Below are 15,954 nucleotides of genomic sequence, written 5' to 3' on the forward strand. Positions count from 1 at the left end.
TTTTGTTAAATTTTGTACGTGAAAATATTACCTATAAAGCCACAGAAGTGCATCTCCTAATAAAACACAATAGGTCTTGAAGCAGCACTGTACATACCGTTCTGTATGTGACATCAAAATACTGTGAGAGCATTTTTATTTATTTTTTTGTTTTGATGTCAAATAAGTCTTGCTGTTTTGCTTTTTTGTTAAAGCAGTGTTGCTGTTGTAAAGTTATACAGCTACAGTTGTGTTGCTAGGTTTTAAAGCAGATTTTATTTTTTTTCTTCCTTATCACTCTGTATTTAGGATTTCACTGTCCACTCTGTTCAAATGTGGATGAATGGCTACACATAGATGTGTGCACAAACTGTCTGATGTGTGAGATCACTACCATCCTGCTTTTGTGGGAGTGGGTAGGGGTGTTAAATTTTGAGTTTGTTTTTCCCCCGTAGGTTTTTAACATTCTAAAAGCTCTTTATTCAAAATTCAGTAGGTGTAATGTATTGTGAGTTGCTTCAGAGGTATTGCAAGTATTACGTCCAACAATAATAAACAGTGCATTGAAATAAAAAAGGAAATTGACTTTTGGTACTTAAGTAAAAATCTGTCTTTACAACTTTTACTTGTTATTGAGTAATATTTGGCCAGCAGTCTCTGTACTTTTACTCGAGTAATGGAGTTGTGTACGATGTCCACCTCACTATTAACGCCAGCCACAAAAAAGTAAATTGAAAATAAAATGTTCACTCTGAACATAAAACGTAACTGTCTGGAAAACATCTTCAAACTCGAAAGTAAAATTTGGTCACAAATATTACCAGTGGGATTAAATTGGCTATTAAAAACAAACAAACAAACAAAAAAACTAATAGATCTAATAAATAAAACAAAATTTAAAAAGAACGAAAATGACAAAATGGTGTATAGATGGGTTGCTCATGTTTGAGTTAGAAATACACTCTTAAAGTTTGTTACTTCCCAGATTCATTCTTTCTTCCTTTCATACAGAATGGCCTTCTCTTCTCCCGTAGAAGTTCAGTGCTGCCTTGTGGCCACAAAGAATTATGACAATGTTTGTAAAATAAAGCGGCTATTCTTAAATGGAGCGAAGCTGTCTTGGTGGTTTCAGAAGGGGAATAAAGCAGATTTTTATATTTAAGAAACATTGCTTTTCAAATCCTCATGAAATAATTATCCTCATAATATCATTATAATATCAATATGCTGCAAAGCAGGATAATTTTCACAAGTTCACATTGACTCCAACATGCATGTCCTCAAAATTCCAGAGGGTTTTAGCATCAAGGGTCTAACTTTAGAAATTTAAACCCTGTTCCACTGTAAATGAACTTGACTAACTTCATGTTATGAGTTCTTTATATCTTAGTGTAGAAAGAACTTAAATGAGCAAAATACAGAACGGACATTTTCTTATATTACCTTGTCAGGTTCCCTTCTGTTTAAACACACCTCTGAAGCATCCATCATTTAAACTATGTGAACATCAGGCCATGAAAAGAGTGTCTTTTCTTAAAGAATGACAAACAAAACGTTGCTATACACCCCTGCTGAGCATGTTTACTTAAGTGAGATTTACTGTAGCATGTTAAAAGGCAAAACAGAACATCATTATTGACTTGGTAGATCATTTGCTTAGTGCAATAATGCTCAACTCCACTAAAAAAAAGTCATAAAGTTTTTTTTTTTTTTTTTAAAGGATTATTTTTGGCATTTTGCCTTTATAGAAGAGAGTAGACAGGAAGTGAAGTGGGAGAGAGAGGGGGCAGGATCAGGAAAGATCCTCCAGCTGAGATTTGAACCAGAGTATACGTTCTTTGTTCGAACTCAAGTCGCCTGTAACGCACCATCACAACCTTAAAAAAAAAAAAAAAAAAAAAAAATCTGCAAGCACCATAAAAAGTGCACCTTCTATTAACCTTAAAAAAAAAGCTAATTTCTATTTATTAATAAGTGATCCTTTTTGTAAAGCTATATATCAAAATTGATGCTAAATATTTCATATTTTCAAAGATTTAGTCTCTCATACATATTAAGATCTGACTGTAGACTACACAGGGTGTAAAATGAAAATAAAATTGCATAGCTGTAAGATATTGTTCAACTAACTGTAAATTTGATAAAATACATATAGGCTATTAAAGATAAATATATTATAAATTGCGAAATAACCGAACAAGAAAAAGTTCACCTTTTATTTATTTTTTATTTTTGTTGTTATTATTACTATTATGTTATCCTCCTTTTTACAGTAAGATTTTTACTAAAATTTTCTTTTTTTGGAACATTTTTTTCTATCGTAACTTTAGGACCTGATTAAAACACTTTTCTATAAGGCCAGTGTGGGTTTTCAAGTTTGCACCAGATGCCTTTTCTTAGGAAAAAATGGATGATTAAAAGAAAAAAAAATGGGGGGAAACAGACACCATGTAATGGAAAATAAATCTTCACTAGTTGTTTGCCTCGTGTTGATCCTGTGAGTTCAGCTGCCCAATATCGCCCCGTAAAAATATTCCTTTCCACAGCTTAACTACTGTTGCCTGTTTGCCACGTGTAGCTTTAGTAGTTAACAAACACAACACAATGAGAACAACTTGTGCAAACCAGGCTACTACTAAACTAACAGCGCCCATTCAAAATATCGTCGAGATATTTTCGTTTGTTTGTTAATATCAGACTGTGTCACTCTCCTCACTAAAACAAAACTTCGAGAGCGTGCGCGCTGACGTCACGCCTCCCTGGCTGCGCGAGAGCTATGTGTTGGAATGCTTGAGTCTCGCGTACTTCCTCGACCGATTTGATAGTTTGGAAATAACTTCTTCCGAAACTTGTTTCTACAGCAACATCGCCAAACAACGAGCGAACACCGCTGGTGAGTTCGTGGGTTTTATTGCGTGGGGTTTGGAGCTGAGTAGGGTGTGGTTTTGTGTTGTTTTGTGTTGCGCACGAGCCCAACTAAGTTTGAGTAAGTGGAGTGAAAATGGAGGGTTGCATTGAAAGGGAGAGGCGCTGTCCAGGGCTGATTTCAGCACGGAGAGAGATCAGATCAGGACCACGGCTAACACACACACGATGACCAAATTAAAAGTGCATAAAATTGATGAGAAATTAAACATGAAATCCTCACCATGATCTTCGATCGACTGTGTTGAATAAAAAGTGTAACTTTGTGGGGTTGTCGTGCGTAGTGTGTTGTTGCATGCATGGAGTTTCCGGAAAAGTAGTTTTTTCATCTTGGTGAAGGTTCGTAAGGCAGCTTTTGCTGTCATATTCATTAGAATTGGGGGTTTTATACGATTATTCAAGCTGGGCAATTAGAATAAATCGCATCCTTTTTTTGGTGTCTTTTGAGCTTTTGTTTATTCGGAAATCAGTCAGATCTGTGATATGCCAGTTGGACGCATTCATGTTTTTAGTCACGTTAAACTCCCATGTAGTGAAATTAAAAGGAGTGTTTTTTTTATTGTTATGTCTTTTAATATTTCGTGCAATGTGTAGCTCGCTCTTCGTCTGATTCGGATGGGTCGTGTTAGGAGCTGTCCAACAAGGTCAAAGTTTTTCACTCCTTATTTGGACAACTTTGATTTAACGCAGTCATATTTTCACATAAAGCCTGTTTGAGTTTTTTAGCACAAAATGTTAGTGCTTTGCTGGTCGAAAGAGTTCATGTCATGCTGCTTGAGTTCACACATCGGCTATATTTTTTTTCCTCCACTGGGAGAAGTTGGTGGTGCTGTTTTAAAATGGCCGAACACACACTTCAGAGCATGCAAACTCTTAGGCCTTATACCCTCATCACACACACATGCATGGTTCTGTTTGCCATGATCGTACTTCTTACACTAGAACAGATTTAATTCAACTTTGTGACTTTTTCTCAGTACAAGCAAAATACAAAAAAAGACCCATTTATTTTATTAGTATCCTATATAGTATTTAGAAATATACTATTGTATGATGCATTTTTAGTTATATATATATACCGGTAGTATTTTAAACTAAAGTTTTAGTGTCTCTAAATATTATCATAATATTCAGAAATAATATAAAACTTTAAGGAATATGGATAGTACATATAGGCCTAGTATTTGTAGTAAAGTATTTTGAGCTGAAATGCCAAAAGGTTTAATCTGAATGATTTTAATAAATCATGTTGTTTCCTTTAATGAGTACATACAAAGTAAAGTTTTTTAGGGAGGAAATGATGATTGTTTTCTCAGTGCACAGGAAACAAAGTGCTCCACAAAGTTCTGGTTGAAATAGTGCAACTCAATATACATGGACTATGTTTTGTTATTGTTGCTCTGAATATATTTCATGCTTTTCTTGGTTAGATTGCATCTTAAATAAGTCATGCCTTAAGAACTGAATCATGAATATAGATGCTTGTTTGCTGTAATTCCCTAAAATAACCTAAAATAAGCTGCTGATTGCTTTAATGGAATTCATACAAGAAAGAACAGGGTAATTTATTGGCTCTGTAAAGATGTGTTGGTTTAGGCTTTGTTTGTTTTTTTATTTAAAATGTGTTTGAGAGTGGGAATTTGAAATCTGCTTTATCCTTGTAGTGTTAATCAATCAGAGTTTTGTTCAGCAAAGACTCCTTATCTCAGAAAATGATGAGTTTCGATTTAATCAATCATTTACATGGAACTGTTTGTTTTGTCACAGTCAGATGACTTGCTCTGAGAAGATGTCTCAGTTCTCACATCCTTTCAGTCTTCTGCTTTCATTTCACAGACACATTTTTATAAACTTTAATACAGTTTACAACTTAAACTGCCAGTTATATTTTCAGTGGCACTAAAACCAATGTTTCATTTTGCATTTCAGCTGGTTGAGCATGTCTGCTCAAACTATGTATCCAGCTGCTGCTGGTATCTTCATGCCTGTAGGCATCCCTCTACCAGAGGTGGGCCATGACCTTCCCGAGCTGCCTCACAATGATGTGGTGGCCCCTCAGCTAGTGATGCTTGCTAATGTGGTGGTATCATCAGAGGCGTCTTCCTCAGACTATAATGCAGAAGAGAAACAAATGGTCGAACTCAAGACCGTTGGATGCAACAACTACTCTGACAGCGAGGAAGAGGGTGTTATCAGATACAGCCTTGACAGTTCGGAGATGTCTGAGAGCACGTACGCTGAACATGCCACTCGGATTGAGCCAGAGGTGACAGAAAGAGTGATAGAGCAGGTTGAAATGGAGCGAGCAGAAGACCTCTCAAACCCATCTGAAAAGACCCTATCTGAATCCTCACCAGCGGAAAAACGTAAACGCACCCCGGTTGTTCTCTTCGAATCCAGCAAAAAGAAGAAGAAGCCTTTCTTTTGTAAACCCTGCCAGTACCAGGCTGAAAACGAGGAGGATTTTATTCACCATATCCGCATTCACGGTGCCAAGAAAATGACGGTGGTAAATGGCATGGTTGACTCTGACGACGATCTGGCCAGTGAGTCAGGCCAATCTCAGACGCCAAACCCAGAGAATAGTGAAAGTCTGAGTAACTCCAAAGGCGTGATCCGCTGTGAGCGCTGTGGATACAACACCAATCGCTACGACCACTACATGGCGCACCTTAAACATCATACTAAGGAGGGTGAAGACCAGAGAGTTTTCAAGTGCACCATTTGTGCTTATACCACCATCAGTCAGTATCACTGGAAGAAACATCTAAGGAATCATTATCCCAGCAAGCTTTTTACTTGCAACCAGTGTTCGTATTTTTCTGACCGCAAAAATAACTACATACAGCACATCCGGACCCACACTGGTACATCTAAAATTTTCCATTAAGTCTCAGTTCGTTATAAAATCACATTGATTTAAGTTTACTTTTATATGATCAGAATTATATGTGAAAATTAAAACAATTTTATTTGATACTTCCTTTAGGTGAGCGTCCGTTCCAGTGCATATATTGTGACTACTCCAGTTCCCAAAAAACTCATCTCACCAGACACATGCGAACCCATTCAGGTGAGTCTCTTGTCCATCTGTTGAAATATTCTTATGCTGGAATTGATTAGTATATATAGTTATAATTTTGATTTAATAAATCTGTTCCAAAACCTACTGAGCTGCCTTGTTCTAAAACTTGCAAAACTTTAATAGATTTAGCTAAATAACAAAAAATTATATGATATTTTATAAAGAATAAAAATACATAGCATGTAAGGAATTATTTATTTATTTTTTTGTTAAACCTGTTGCAGTGTACTCTGGGATATATTCTTTGTAAAATACCTGTGATGATGCATCAGGTTTAAAGATATAGTTCACCCAAAAATGAAAATTATTATTAATTACTCACCCTTATGTCATTCCAAAACCCGTAAGAACTTTGTTCATTTTCAGAACACAAATAAAGATATTTTTGATGAAATCCTAGAGCTTTGTGACCCTGTATAGACAGCAATGCAAATGAAATGTTTCATGGCCCAGAAAGGTAGTAAGAAAATCATTAAAATAGTCCATGTGACATCAGTGGTTTAACCATAATATTATGAAGCTACAAGAATGCTTTTTGTGTGCAAAGTAAACAAAAACATTGACTTAATTCATGCGTATTGTACTGACACGGAAGAGAAGAAATTGTTGAATAAAGTTATTTTTGTTTTTTTGCACACACAATGTATTCTCATGAGCGAGCGCATCTGCCAATATGGCCTGACGCACGCGCGCAACCTGTGTCAACTCGCGCCTGGCTCTGCGTTTAAAGCGAATGTAAATTAAGTCTAACTGCTTGCCAATTTCACTTGGATGAAATGAAACATTCAGCACATTTCCCACTTGTTCTTAAAATCCCAAATACTTAAAAATGAATAAATCAGACCGTGTAACGTGATATTTTAATAATTGACTAAAGAAATACAGTTCTTTATTTATAAAAATAAACAAATCTTTCCTGTGAAATTCAGTAATTCTGTTAAAGTAGTAATACCATTATAATCTTCCCTGCAGAAAAAAACACACACACAAAACAAACAAACAGTAGAACCCCTGACGACGAGTAGAAATAGGAAATTTAATGGATGTAAGGGTTATAATGGGAATTGTATTGGTTATAATATAAACTATAATGGTGTCTATTGGTATTTAATGCATTCTATTGGTGGGATGTAACCTAGCAGATGGCAACCAATAGAACAACAGTAATTCCTATTGGAATAATGCCCAAAACAAAAAGGAATTTTGTAATGGTTTTTATGGAAACTATAAGAATTTCTGTGATGGTTTCGATTGTTTTTTTTTTTTAGCAGGATAATGATACTCATACTGTGCTGCACATTATTGACAATATTGAGCTGAAGCTTGACTTTGCAAATTTAAAATCGCAAATCGAATCTCCATCGCAATATCTGTCAAAAAAATCGCAATTAGATATTTTCCCCAAATCGCACAGCAATATTGTCTATGTAGGGTTAGAAAGCTCTTGGATTTCATCAAAAATATCTTAATTTGTGTTCCAAAGATGAATGAAGGTCTGACGGGTTTGGAACGAAATGAGGTCGAGTAATTAAGGACAGAATTTAAATTTTTGGGTGAACTATTCCTTGAAAGTAGTTTGTTCGAAGTTTGGGATAAGTCATAGGAATTAATTCAATCTAAAAGTTATACAAGTTTATAAAGTGAATGCTCATTTTTCAAGGCAAATATTTGACTCTGTAAGTGAGCTCTTTGGGTTTTGGGACAGAGCAAATGTGCTCAAGACCTCTGTTTTCATCTTGTCAATGATGTTTCTCTCTTTTGTTGCACTCCGTGGAGCCAGATGGCTTTGGATAAAATGGTACACGGTTTGTGGTATACAGAGTGAATTAGAATGTGATTCTGTATTGTATGTGTCTTTTATCTGTATCCCCCGCATGAGACTTGCGCCTGTGTTTCTCTCAAAATGTTGAAATAAAAGATTCATTGTTCAGCCTTGACCTTCTCCTTATGGTCTGTCCGGAATAGGTGAGAGGCCTTTCAAATGTGACAACTGCAGCTACTTGGCAGCCAACCAGCACGAGGTGACCCGCCATGCTAGACAGGTCCACAATGGACCCAAGCCCCTAAGCTGCCCCTACTGCCAATACAAGACAGCCGACCGCAGCAACTTTAAAAAGCATGTTGAACTCCATGTCAACCCTCGCCAGTTTCTTTGCCCGGTTTGCAAATACGCTGCATCCAAGAAGTGCAACTTGCAGTATCACATCAAGTCCAGACACCCAGGATGCACTGATATCTCAATGGATGTATCAAAGGTAAGGCTTCGTGTGAAGAGAACTGACACCGACGACATTTCGCCAAATAAGCTTGCGACAGACCAGTCTGGATCAAGGCGAAGTGAGGACGAGGAGTTGGAAGAATTGGATGATGTTGAATTGGGTCCCATCAACCTCTCTATTAAGAAACCCACTAAAACCACCCTTGTTTTGGAGACTGAGCTGACTGACAAGACCGCAAAGAAAAACCCAGATATCATTGTGAAAGAAAAATCTGGAAAGCCAACCCAACAACTCAATGAAAAAACTGCAGAGAAAAAGACCATGCCTAAAAATGAGGGGAAAGAGAAAAACAGTAAGAAGGTTAAAGGAAAGACTTTGGTAAAAGCTGTGGACATTGCCATGGCACAAACAGAGGGCTGCAATGATAAACAAGCTAATAAAAAAGAAATTAAGAAGGTAGAGAAATCCTCCAAATCTGTGGAGAAAGTAACAAAAGGTCGTTCTAAGAAAGAGAAGCAGTTGAAGGAGACCGCCAATGAAGTTATTGCGAAACATCTGCCCATTGTTGAGGAGCAAAGATTAGATTTGGTTAAAGAAAGACAAGAGAAAGACCTTCTAGATAAACAGCAGCAGCAAAATGAGAAAGAGAAAAGAGAGCGGCTAGAAAAGGAAAACAGTTTGCTTAATGTGAAAGCGAAGGAGACTGAAGAGAAAGTAAGTGCAAAAGATTGCAAGAAATCTCAACCCAAGAAACCATGCAAGAGGCAGAAAAAATTGTCAGAGGTCAACAGTGAAAAAGATACCCAGAGTACAGAAGCCACGCAAGAAGTCAGGACTAAACCAGTCAAAAGAAAAGCAGAGAACATGAAAGTACCAGCGACTGAAACTAATTGTCCTTCAAAGAGGGTCAAGCGCACAACGAAAGAAACAGCCAAGCCATCAACAAGTTCTGCTGCTCCAGAGAAAAATCGCACCATACCTGAGGTTCTACAGGCTATGAGGAGCAGAACCAAGAATGCTGAGGCAAATGTGAACAAACCTGAGACTTGTGACATTGAACCTGAGAAGACTAACGAAGTCCCAGAGAAGCTAAACACTCTAGAAGCTGAAAAACAGTCCACCTCAGAAACAGTGAAGTTACTTGACCAACCAGATGAGCAGACACCTAGAGTAGTGACCGGCCAAGATGAGAGAAATCACAAGGAGACTGATTCTGTTGTGGAGGAACTCTCAGTTCCATGCCAACCCCAAGTTCCAGACTCTGAACAGCCTAAAGAAACTGAGAACAAGGTCTCACATGAACCAAAAGAAATTCCAGATGTACACCGCGGAAGTGAGATGCCATCACCTACTGACAGCGAGACCTCTCCTGGGTTCAGCCCAACTCTCGAATTTCCTGGTCCGCCTGGTCACAAATCTACCGACGCAGAGGATGATGAAGGTATCCACAGTAACGATGGGGGAAGTGACATCAGCGATAGTGCCTCTGAAGGAAGCTACGACTCTGGTCTTAACGGACTAGCTGCTGCCACCGAAGGTGGAGAGAAACTTCCAGAGACTCCAACAGAAGAGCTTCCTTCTCCAACCAAACTGCTCAGTCACACATGTATCTTCTGTGACCGTACCTTCTCTTTGGAGATGGACTACCGTCGCCACTTGAACCGGCATTTAGTAAATGTATATTACCTAAAAGGGGCGGCTCAGGGTGACAAGTGAGGGGTATCTCGTATGGAAAAGGGCAGCATTTTTGTGTCCAAAACGGTTAATGAGGTTCTCCTAGACTTCGGACTGAACAAAACTTGTTAAAGTTGTAATAAAATAAGGCTCTTGTTGTTCTTGATGGCTTTACAGCTCATGACAGATGACCGCATCTATGCCTGTTTTTAGTTTGCAATGAGGCAAAATGATACATTAAAATAATACAGTATTCTTTCAGTTCAGAAATTAAATCCATTGTCAGTTTGTGGTAGAATCCTATTGTTCAACCCAAACTAACGGAATCTTTGCTTAGTCATGTGCTCCATGACGAAATGATCTTTGGGGTTTTCATGTGTTTATTGTTACACTACTCGGAAGCAACAAGAAAGAGAACTGCTCTGAAAGCAAGTACACTTTCTCCCTCGGTCCCTGCAGAGAGCTCAGATTAGCCACACCCAGGTGGTCCAGCGCTGAATAGCCCTGAAGATAATGGGGCTTTCAGTGTCTTTGTGCTGTTCCACTCAACTGAAGCGCCTCCATCTCTGGTCAGCAAGAGACGGAGTGTGTGTTTAAAGCTGGCTAATGTCATTGTATTCAACTGTTTCTTTGTTCCCTTTTACAGTTTAGAGAGCACTTGACAACTAACCATAATCATACCTTTGAGGCGCTGTTTCACATAAGCTAAACATTTAATTTTAACACAAAAAGATTCATGTACACTTCCTAGAGGTCTTTCTTTGATTACACTTGCTTTGCCTTTCAAGGAAAGTAACATGTAGTTTGTAATGTTTGTGGAATAGTAGTTTTTTTATTTGTGTAAATTTACTTTTCTTTTTTTTACACTTCACTTTGTAACTCTCACTTCTTGAGTTTGTAGATTATTTTGTCAATTTTCTTGTAATACTTCAATTTCATGCTCAGTCCAAAGATTTTGTTGCTTTTCTCTGTATATAAACTGTACATATTTTTCTTTCTTATTTGCTCTTCAGTGCCTCAGACAATCAATTTAAGCATTTTAATCAATGTCTCAGATATTTAGAACTGTTTTACCTTCAACTGAAAGAATGGCTTGTCTTTTTTGTGTATTTTACCCAAGCAACATTCCCTTACACATATCAAATTGATTATCTGCATTGAAAATCTGTTTATCCAAAGTTTATCTAATCATATTGAATTGACCTTTTTTTTGTATGAGTGTGAATGTGTTGCAGCCACAACCCTTGTATATCAGTAAATTTGCCATGTTATTCTGTCTAAAAAGAAAGAAAAAAATACTGTAAGAGAAATGTTAATAATTTGCATTAAGTGCAATATTGAATTTTTGTGTTTATTACCAAAGCAAGATGTAGTTGGTAAAATTTGTAGGAGCAAAACCACAGGCCTTAGATGAAAAACTAGAAAATGTACTATCCACAGGTACTCCAGTGCACCTGAAAAACTGCACTCTTAGTCGGTTGGATACTTTATCACTGTAAATTTGTCCTTTATCACTTTTTTTTGTGTTAAGCACTGCTTTTTTGCTTTTCTTCTTTAGAATAGAATGTTGCCAATTCACAACTCAGATTGTGCCATTTATCCATCTTTGTAATCAAGTGTGTGACTGTCCTTTCCATTTCCTAGTAAAAGTAGTCAAATTATATCAGTTGAAATGTTATAATGTTGTCCCCTTGATATGACTTTTTATGAATTATCAGAAAAATGGTTTACTACGTGACCTGTATGTTTAGCTCTAGATGTTTCAATAAAAAAATCTTGCCACAGATTTTATTTTTTATTTGAAAGGCATTTAAAATGTTAGAATATATAAACATTTATCAGGTAAATTCTTAATCATTTAGACATTTTAGTATGAAAAAAACAATACATTAATAGCAACTGTACTTGCAGCATACAAGCAGTACATTCAGTTGAATCAGAACAACATTTTGAAGACCAAAAGCTTAAGAGGTATCAATAGAAGCAGCCACAACACTTCAATTTTTCCTTCTCACTTTGAGTCTCTCAGCAGCTTTCACAGACAGACCGGTGTCTACCAGCGCCTGTGGCTTTCTTGTCTTGTAGGCGGGAGTTTTGTTGATTCTCTGTCCTTTCAGATTTACGACGTGGGGCAGTAAAGGCGGGCTGCGCAAACACAGTCCTGCTGCTTCGGGGGCGTGAGTCCTTAACAACAGCTGATCTCCTTCGGCTGCGGTCACAGCAACCCAGCCTGAAAATCAAGAAAAGTCATCATAAATTTAAGTTTCTTTAAATATATTTAACATTTTTATATAATGAGCTTTGGCTGGCCACATTTTTAAGACTTGAGCTTTTAAGACTTGATCATGAGATTTACTATAAAACCTTACACAATCTAAACAGCTAATTAAAGGTAGACAACTGGAAAAACCTGGAAAGGCACCCAAAAAATTACCTGCTGATGAGATCTTGATGTCAGTGATCGCGGCGTTACAGCCCTGCCCCTGGAGTTCAAAGTCTTGAGCAACAAGTGGTGGAAAAGTTTTCATGCGCTCCTCACCACCAGATGGGACCTTGCCACAAAACAATTTAGAACAACTGTTTCAACAGTGATAATAATCAGAAATGTTTCTTGAGCACCAAATTAACATATTAGTCTGTTTTCTGAACGACCAGGTGATACTGAAGACTATAGTAATAACTGCTGTTAAAAATACAAGTGTATTTATTTATACATACTGCAAGAAGGGTATTCCCAGCATGTTTCTGATAGATTGCATCAGCCTTGTCCATACTGGTGATATGAACCGGGATGAGATTAGAAGCAACAACTGTTAACCAGCATGAGCTTTTCCCCTAGAGAGAGTAAAAGAGCCATGGTGTGGGGCAGATACAGCAAAAGATTCAGTTTTCATATGTAAAATAGAATCTTACCTCCAAATAATCAATGCGAGCCAAAGCCCCCAAAAATAAAACCATACCAGGCTTCATTATAAACGTTCTTGGCGTAATGGCCTGTGTAGGAACCAGCAGCTTCACTTCCTGCTCATTCAACAAGCTGAGAACCTGAGATGTTACATTTTGATCAAAATCCTTTGTGAAGCATGATTCATAATGATGGACTTTTTGAAATATGAGTATACAGAAACGATTGTAATTCTGAACAATTATATCACATTATGCGAGTACAGTTTGAATAGGGAGACTTACGTCATATTCTTTCATGATGCCTGGGGTGTCATAGAACCAGTGTGCATCTTTGATCTCATTGTAGCTGAGCTCTGCATCTGTGGAGGAGTCCAAGGATGCATCCTTTTTAACATCTTCCTCCAGGTCTTCTCCAAAGCTCAGACTGTCTGGATCAAATTCCACAAGAGTTTTCTTGGGTGGCTGATTTGCTAGGAATGTCCTCCCAATGTGACCTAAAAAAAGAAATTAGCCTAATTAATTAAATAATAATAATCAAAATTTAGAATGTTGCCTCCAATTTAAAAAAAGGAACATTTCAGTAAAATTGTAACATACTGATGATTAATAATTAATTATTATTATTATTAACAAATATTATAAATAATTTGTGAAAGATCATGGGAAATGGCTGTTGAAAATTCAGCTTTGCCATCACAGACATAAATTACATTTGAAAATATATTAAAATAGAAAACAGTTATCTTATATTGCACTACTGTTTTTGTTGTGTTATTGATCACATTAATGCAGCCTTTGTGAGCATAAGAGACTCCTTTCAACAACATAAAAAAAAACAATTATTGCAAACAATTGACTGGTCTTTCTAAAATCTAAATGTAAAAATGGAATGAGCATGCACAGTTAAATAGTCAATATCTGCTGATACAGATAAATTAAAAAGCTCTAATATCACCTAATAACCATATGGAACAAATATATTGTGGATTCCTAAAAAAAACTAAACCAGCAAACTCACCAACCAAGTATCCCTGCTTGCTGAACTGTCTGATTCTCTTCAGCTCGTCAGGATTCATTTCATCCTCTGTCAAATGAGATGCCTGCTTCAGTCTCTCTGCCCGTCTGAACATCCGGTAGGGGGTCGGGTTGATGATGGGAAACTTCAGCAGGTTTAATGTTGTTCCTAGATTTACAGTGGACAGATAAATGTGTTCTTAACAGTTTAAATAACTTGGACATCAATATCATATCTTAACAGCTTAATTATTCAGGAATGAACAACACACTCCTAAATGACTAAAAGGGTCAAGCATGCTAAATAAAAAGCTCTTTGTTTTTGTTTTAGTACTTGAAATATTCCTCTCTTATACACACTACTGGTTAAAAGTGTGAACAATGTGACACTTTTTTCATAAATTTTTTTGCTGTCATTTTTGACAAATAATGCATCCTTTCTAAATTAAAGTATTGTTTATTTATTGTATTATTTTTTAAAATCTATTTACCCCAAATTCTGAATGGTCGTGTATCATGGTTTTTACAAGAATATTAATGATCAAAAATTGTTTTCAACTTTACTAATAAGAAATGTTTCTTGAGCCTCAAAACAGCATATTATAAATGATTTTCTGGAAAAAAACCTCTATTCCAAACTTTTGACCAGAAATGTATTTGTGAAACAGGATTGCAAAAATGCAATTAATCTAGATAATGCATATCATTTATATATCATATTTACTAATTAAGGCCAATATTTAGCTTTATTCATCTTGCATGAAATATCTCACCAGGCCATGGAGATATAGTAGCTTTGTGAATCACATCTGAAGCTCTGGATTTGCAATAATCAGATTCCAGTAGAGTATTAAACAGCGTGGATTTCCCAGCATTGGCCGTCCCGACCAAATACACATCTCCCTTGTATTTCCAGGTCGACTGCAGTCTCGTTATAAGGTTTTCTATACCATATCCTGTTTTGGCACTGATGAGGTGGATGTCTTTGTTATCAATGGTAGAAATGCCAAAGCTTTCACAGTATGCCTTAAGTTGACGTTTGATACGCTGCAGGTAATTCTCAGCATCTCCGGGCAGCAAGTCTATTTTATTTCCTAAAATCACAATGTGCTTATTCTTTCCAACAATCTCTGGAAGATCTGGGATGATGGAGTCAGGGAGATCCAGAAGATCCACTATCAGCAGCACCAAGGCCTTCTCTGATTTAATTCTCTTGACAATCGCCCTGTACTCCTCTTTGGACATGGTGATGTTCAAAGCTTTCTGGTGGTGATTGATTAAAAAGCATCTCTGACATATTGCCCTCTTCAGTTGGTCCTTTTCAACTAACGTTTTGAATTTCTCACTTGGCAGGTAACCTGGGATTTCAGGGTCCGTACAGTGCATGAAGGCCCCGCAGCCGGAGCAACAGGTATCACTGACTGCCACGTCCACATCAGGAGTGCCATAGATCTTTTGTTGTATTTTAACCTTCTTTGATTTGGTGCGTCTGTCCAGTGGGAATCCTTCATCGTGGAAATCAATCAATGAGTTTTCCTCCACTTCAGACATTGCAGAGCCCTTTAAATGTTTCATTTGCATTTCCAGTCCTCTATGGTGCATGTAATTGCCATGCTTTTCATGCACTGGCTTTGCATCTGCATTACTTGTGAGATCATGCAAAAGAAGATGATCTGGCAGTTCATCATCGTTATTGTCCACTGGGTCATCTAAGTCCGGGAACACAAATTGTTCTTGTTTCTGTGGCTCCACTAAAGTGTATAATTCCTGACGTGGATTTGATGCTGGTTCTCTAGCTCCTTTTTGAGTGCTGTAATATCTCACACTTCTGGATGATCTGCACCTCTGATTTGTGACCAGTTGGGTTGCGTAGTCCTTTGATATTAAGCTGGAAACAAATGACCGTCGAAGCAGCAACACCTCCTCATGTTCCCTTGACAGCTGCGGTCTTAAAACATGTTTTAAGCACATACGAGTGTAGAATTGGAATGCCGATGCTCCTAAAAACTTGTACATTATTACAGCAAACCGTTAAATATGTTAAAAGAACAGTGACATCCCTACAGTTTATACAACCTTGAAAAACAACGAAACCACGTGAGTGAATAGAGAGAGCCGCCCGCCATATCACTGATATGATGTACGTTACGT

General features: G+C 37.3%; 2 protein-coding genes across 2 annotated transcripts; one reads left to right on the forward strand and one right to left on the reverse strand.

Moving 5' to 3' along the window:
• Positions 1 to 2,730: 2,730 nt before the first annotated feature.
• On the forward strand, positions 2,731 to 11,751 carry LOC306883771 (RE1-silencing transcription factor-like). The gene is made up of 4 exons (XM_079439248.1): positions 2,731 to 2,872; positions 4,834 to 5,771; positions 5,894 to 5,977; positions 7,955 to 11,751. Exons 2-4 carry the CDS (start codon positions 4,844 to 4,846, stop codon positions 9,922 to 9,924), a joined length of 2,982 nt encoding a protein of 993 aa, XP_079295374.1. The 5' UTR covers positions 2,731 to 2,872; positions 4,834 to 4,843; the 3' UTR covers positions 9,925 to 11,751.
• On the reverse strand, positions 11,684 to 15,945 carry noa1 (nitric oxide associated 1). The gene is made up of 7 exons (XM_079439249.1): positions 14,577 to 15,945; positions 13,808 to 13,972; positions 13,072 to 13,283; positions 12,796 to 12,927; positions 12,601 to 12,717; positions 12,317 to 12,434; positions 11,684 to 12,112 (listed from the first exon to the last, which is right to left on the reverse strand). Exons 1-7 carry the CDS (start codon positions 15,817 to 15,819, stop codon positions 11,880 to 11,882), a joined length of 2,220 nt encoding a protein of 739 aa, XP_079295375.1. The 5' UTR covers positions 15,820 to 15,945; the 3' UTR covers positions 11,684 to 11,879.
• Between the last annotated feature and the right edge of the window lie 9 nt (positions 15,946 to 15,954).

Source organism: Barbus barbus (assembly GCF_936440315.1).
Source record: "Barbus barbus genome assembly, chromosome: 17".
NCBI lineage: Eukaryota > Metazoa > Chordata > Actinopteri > Cypriniformes > Cyprinidae > Barbus > Barbus barbus.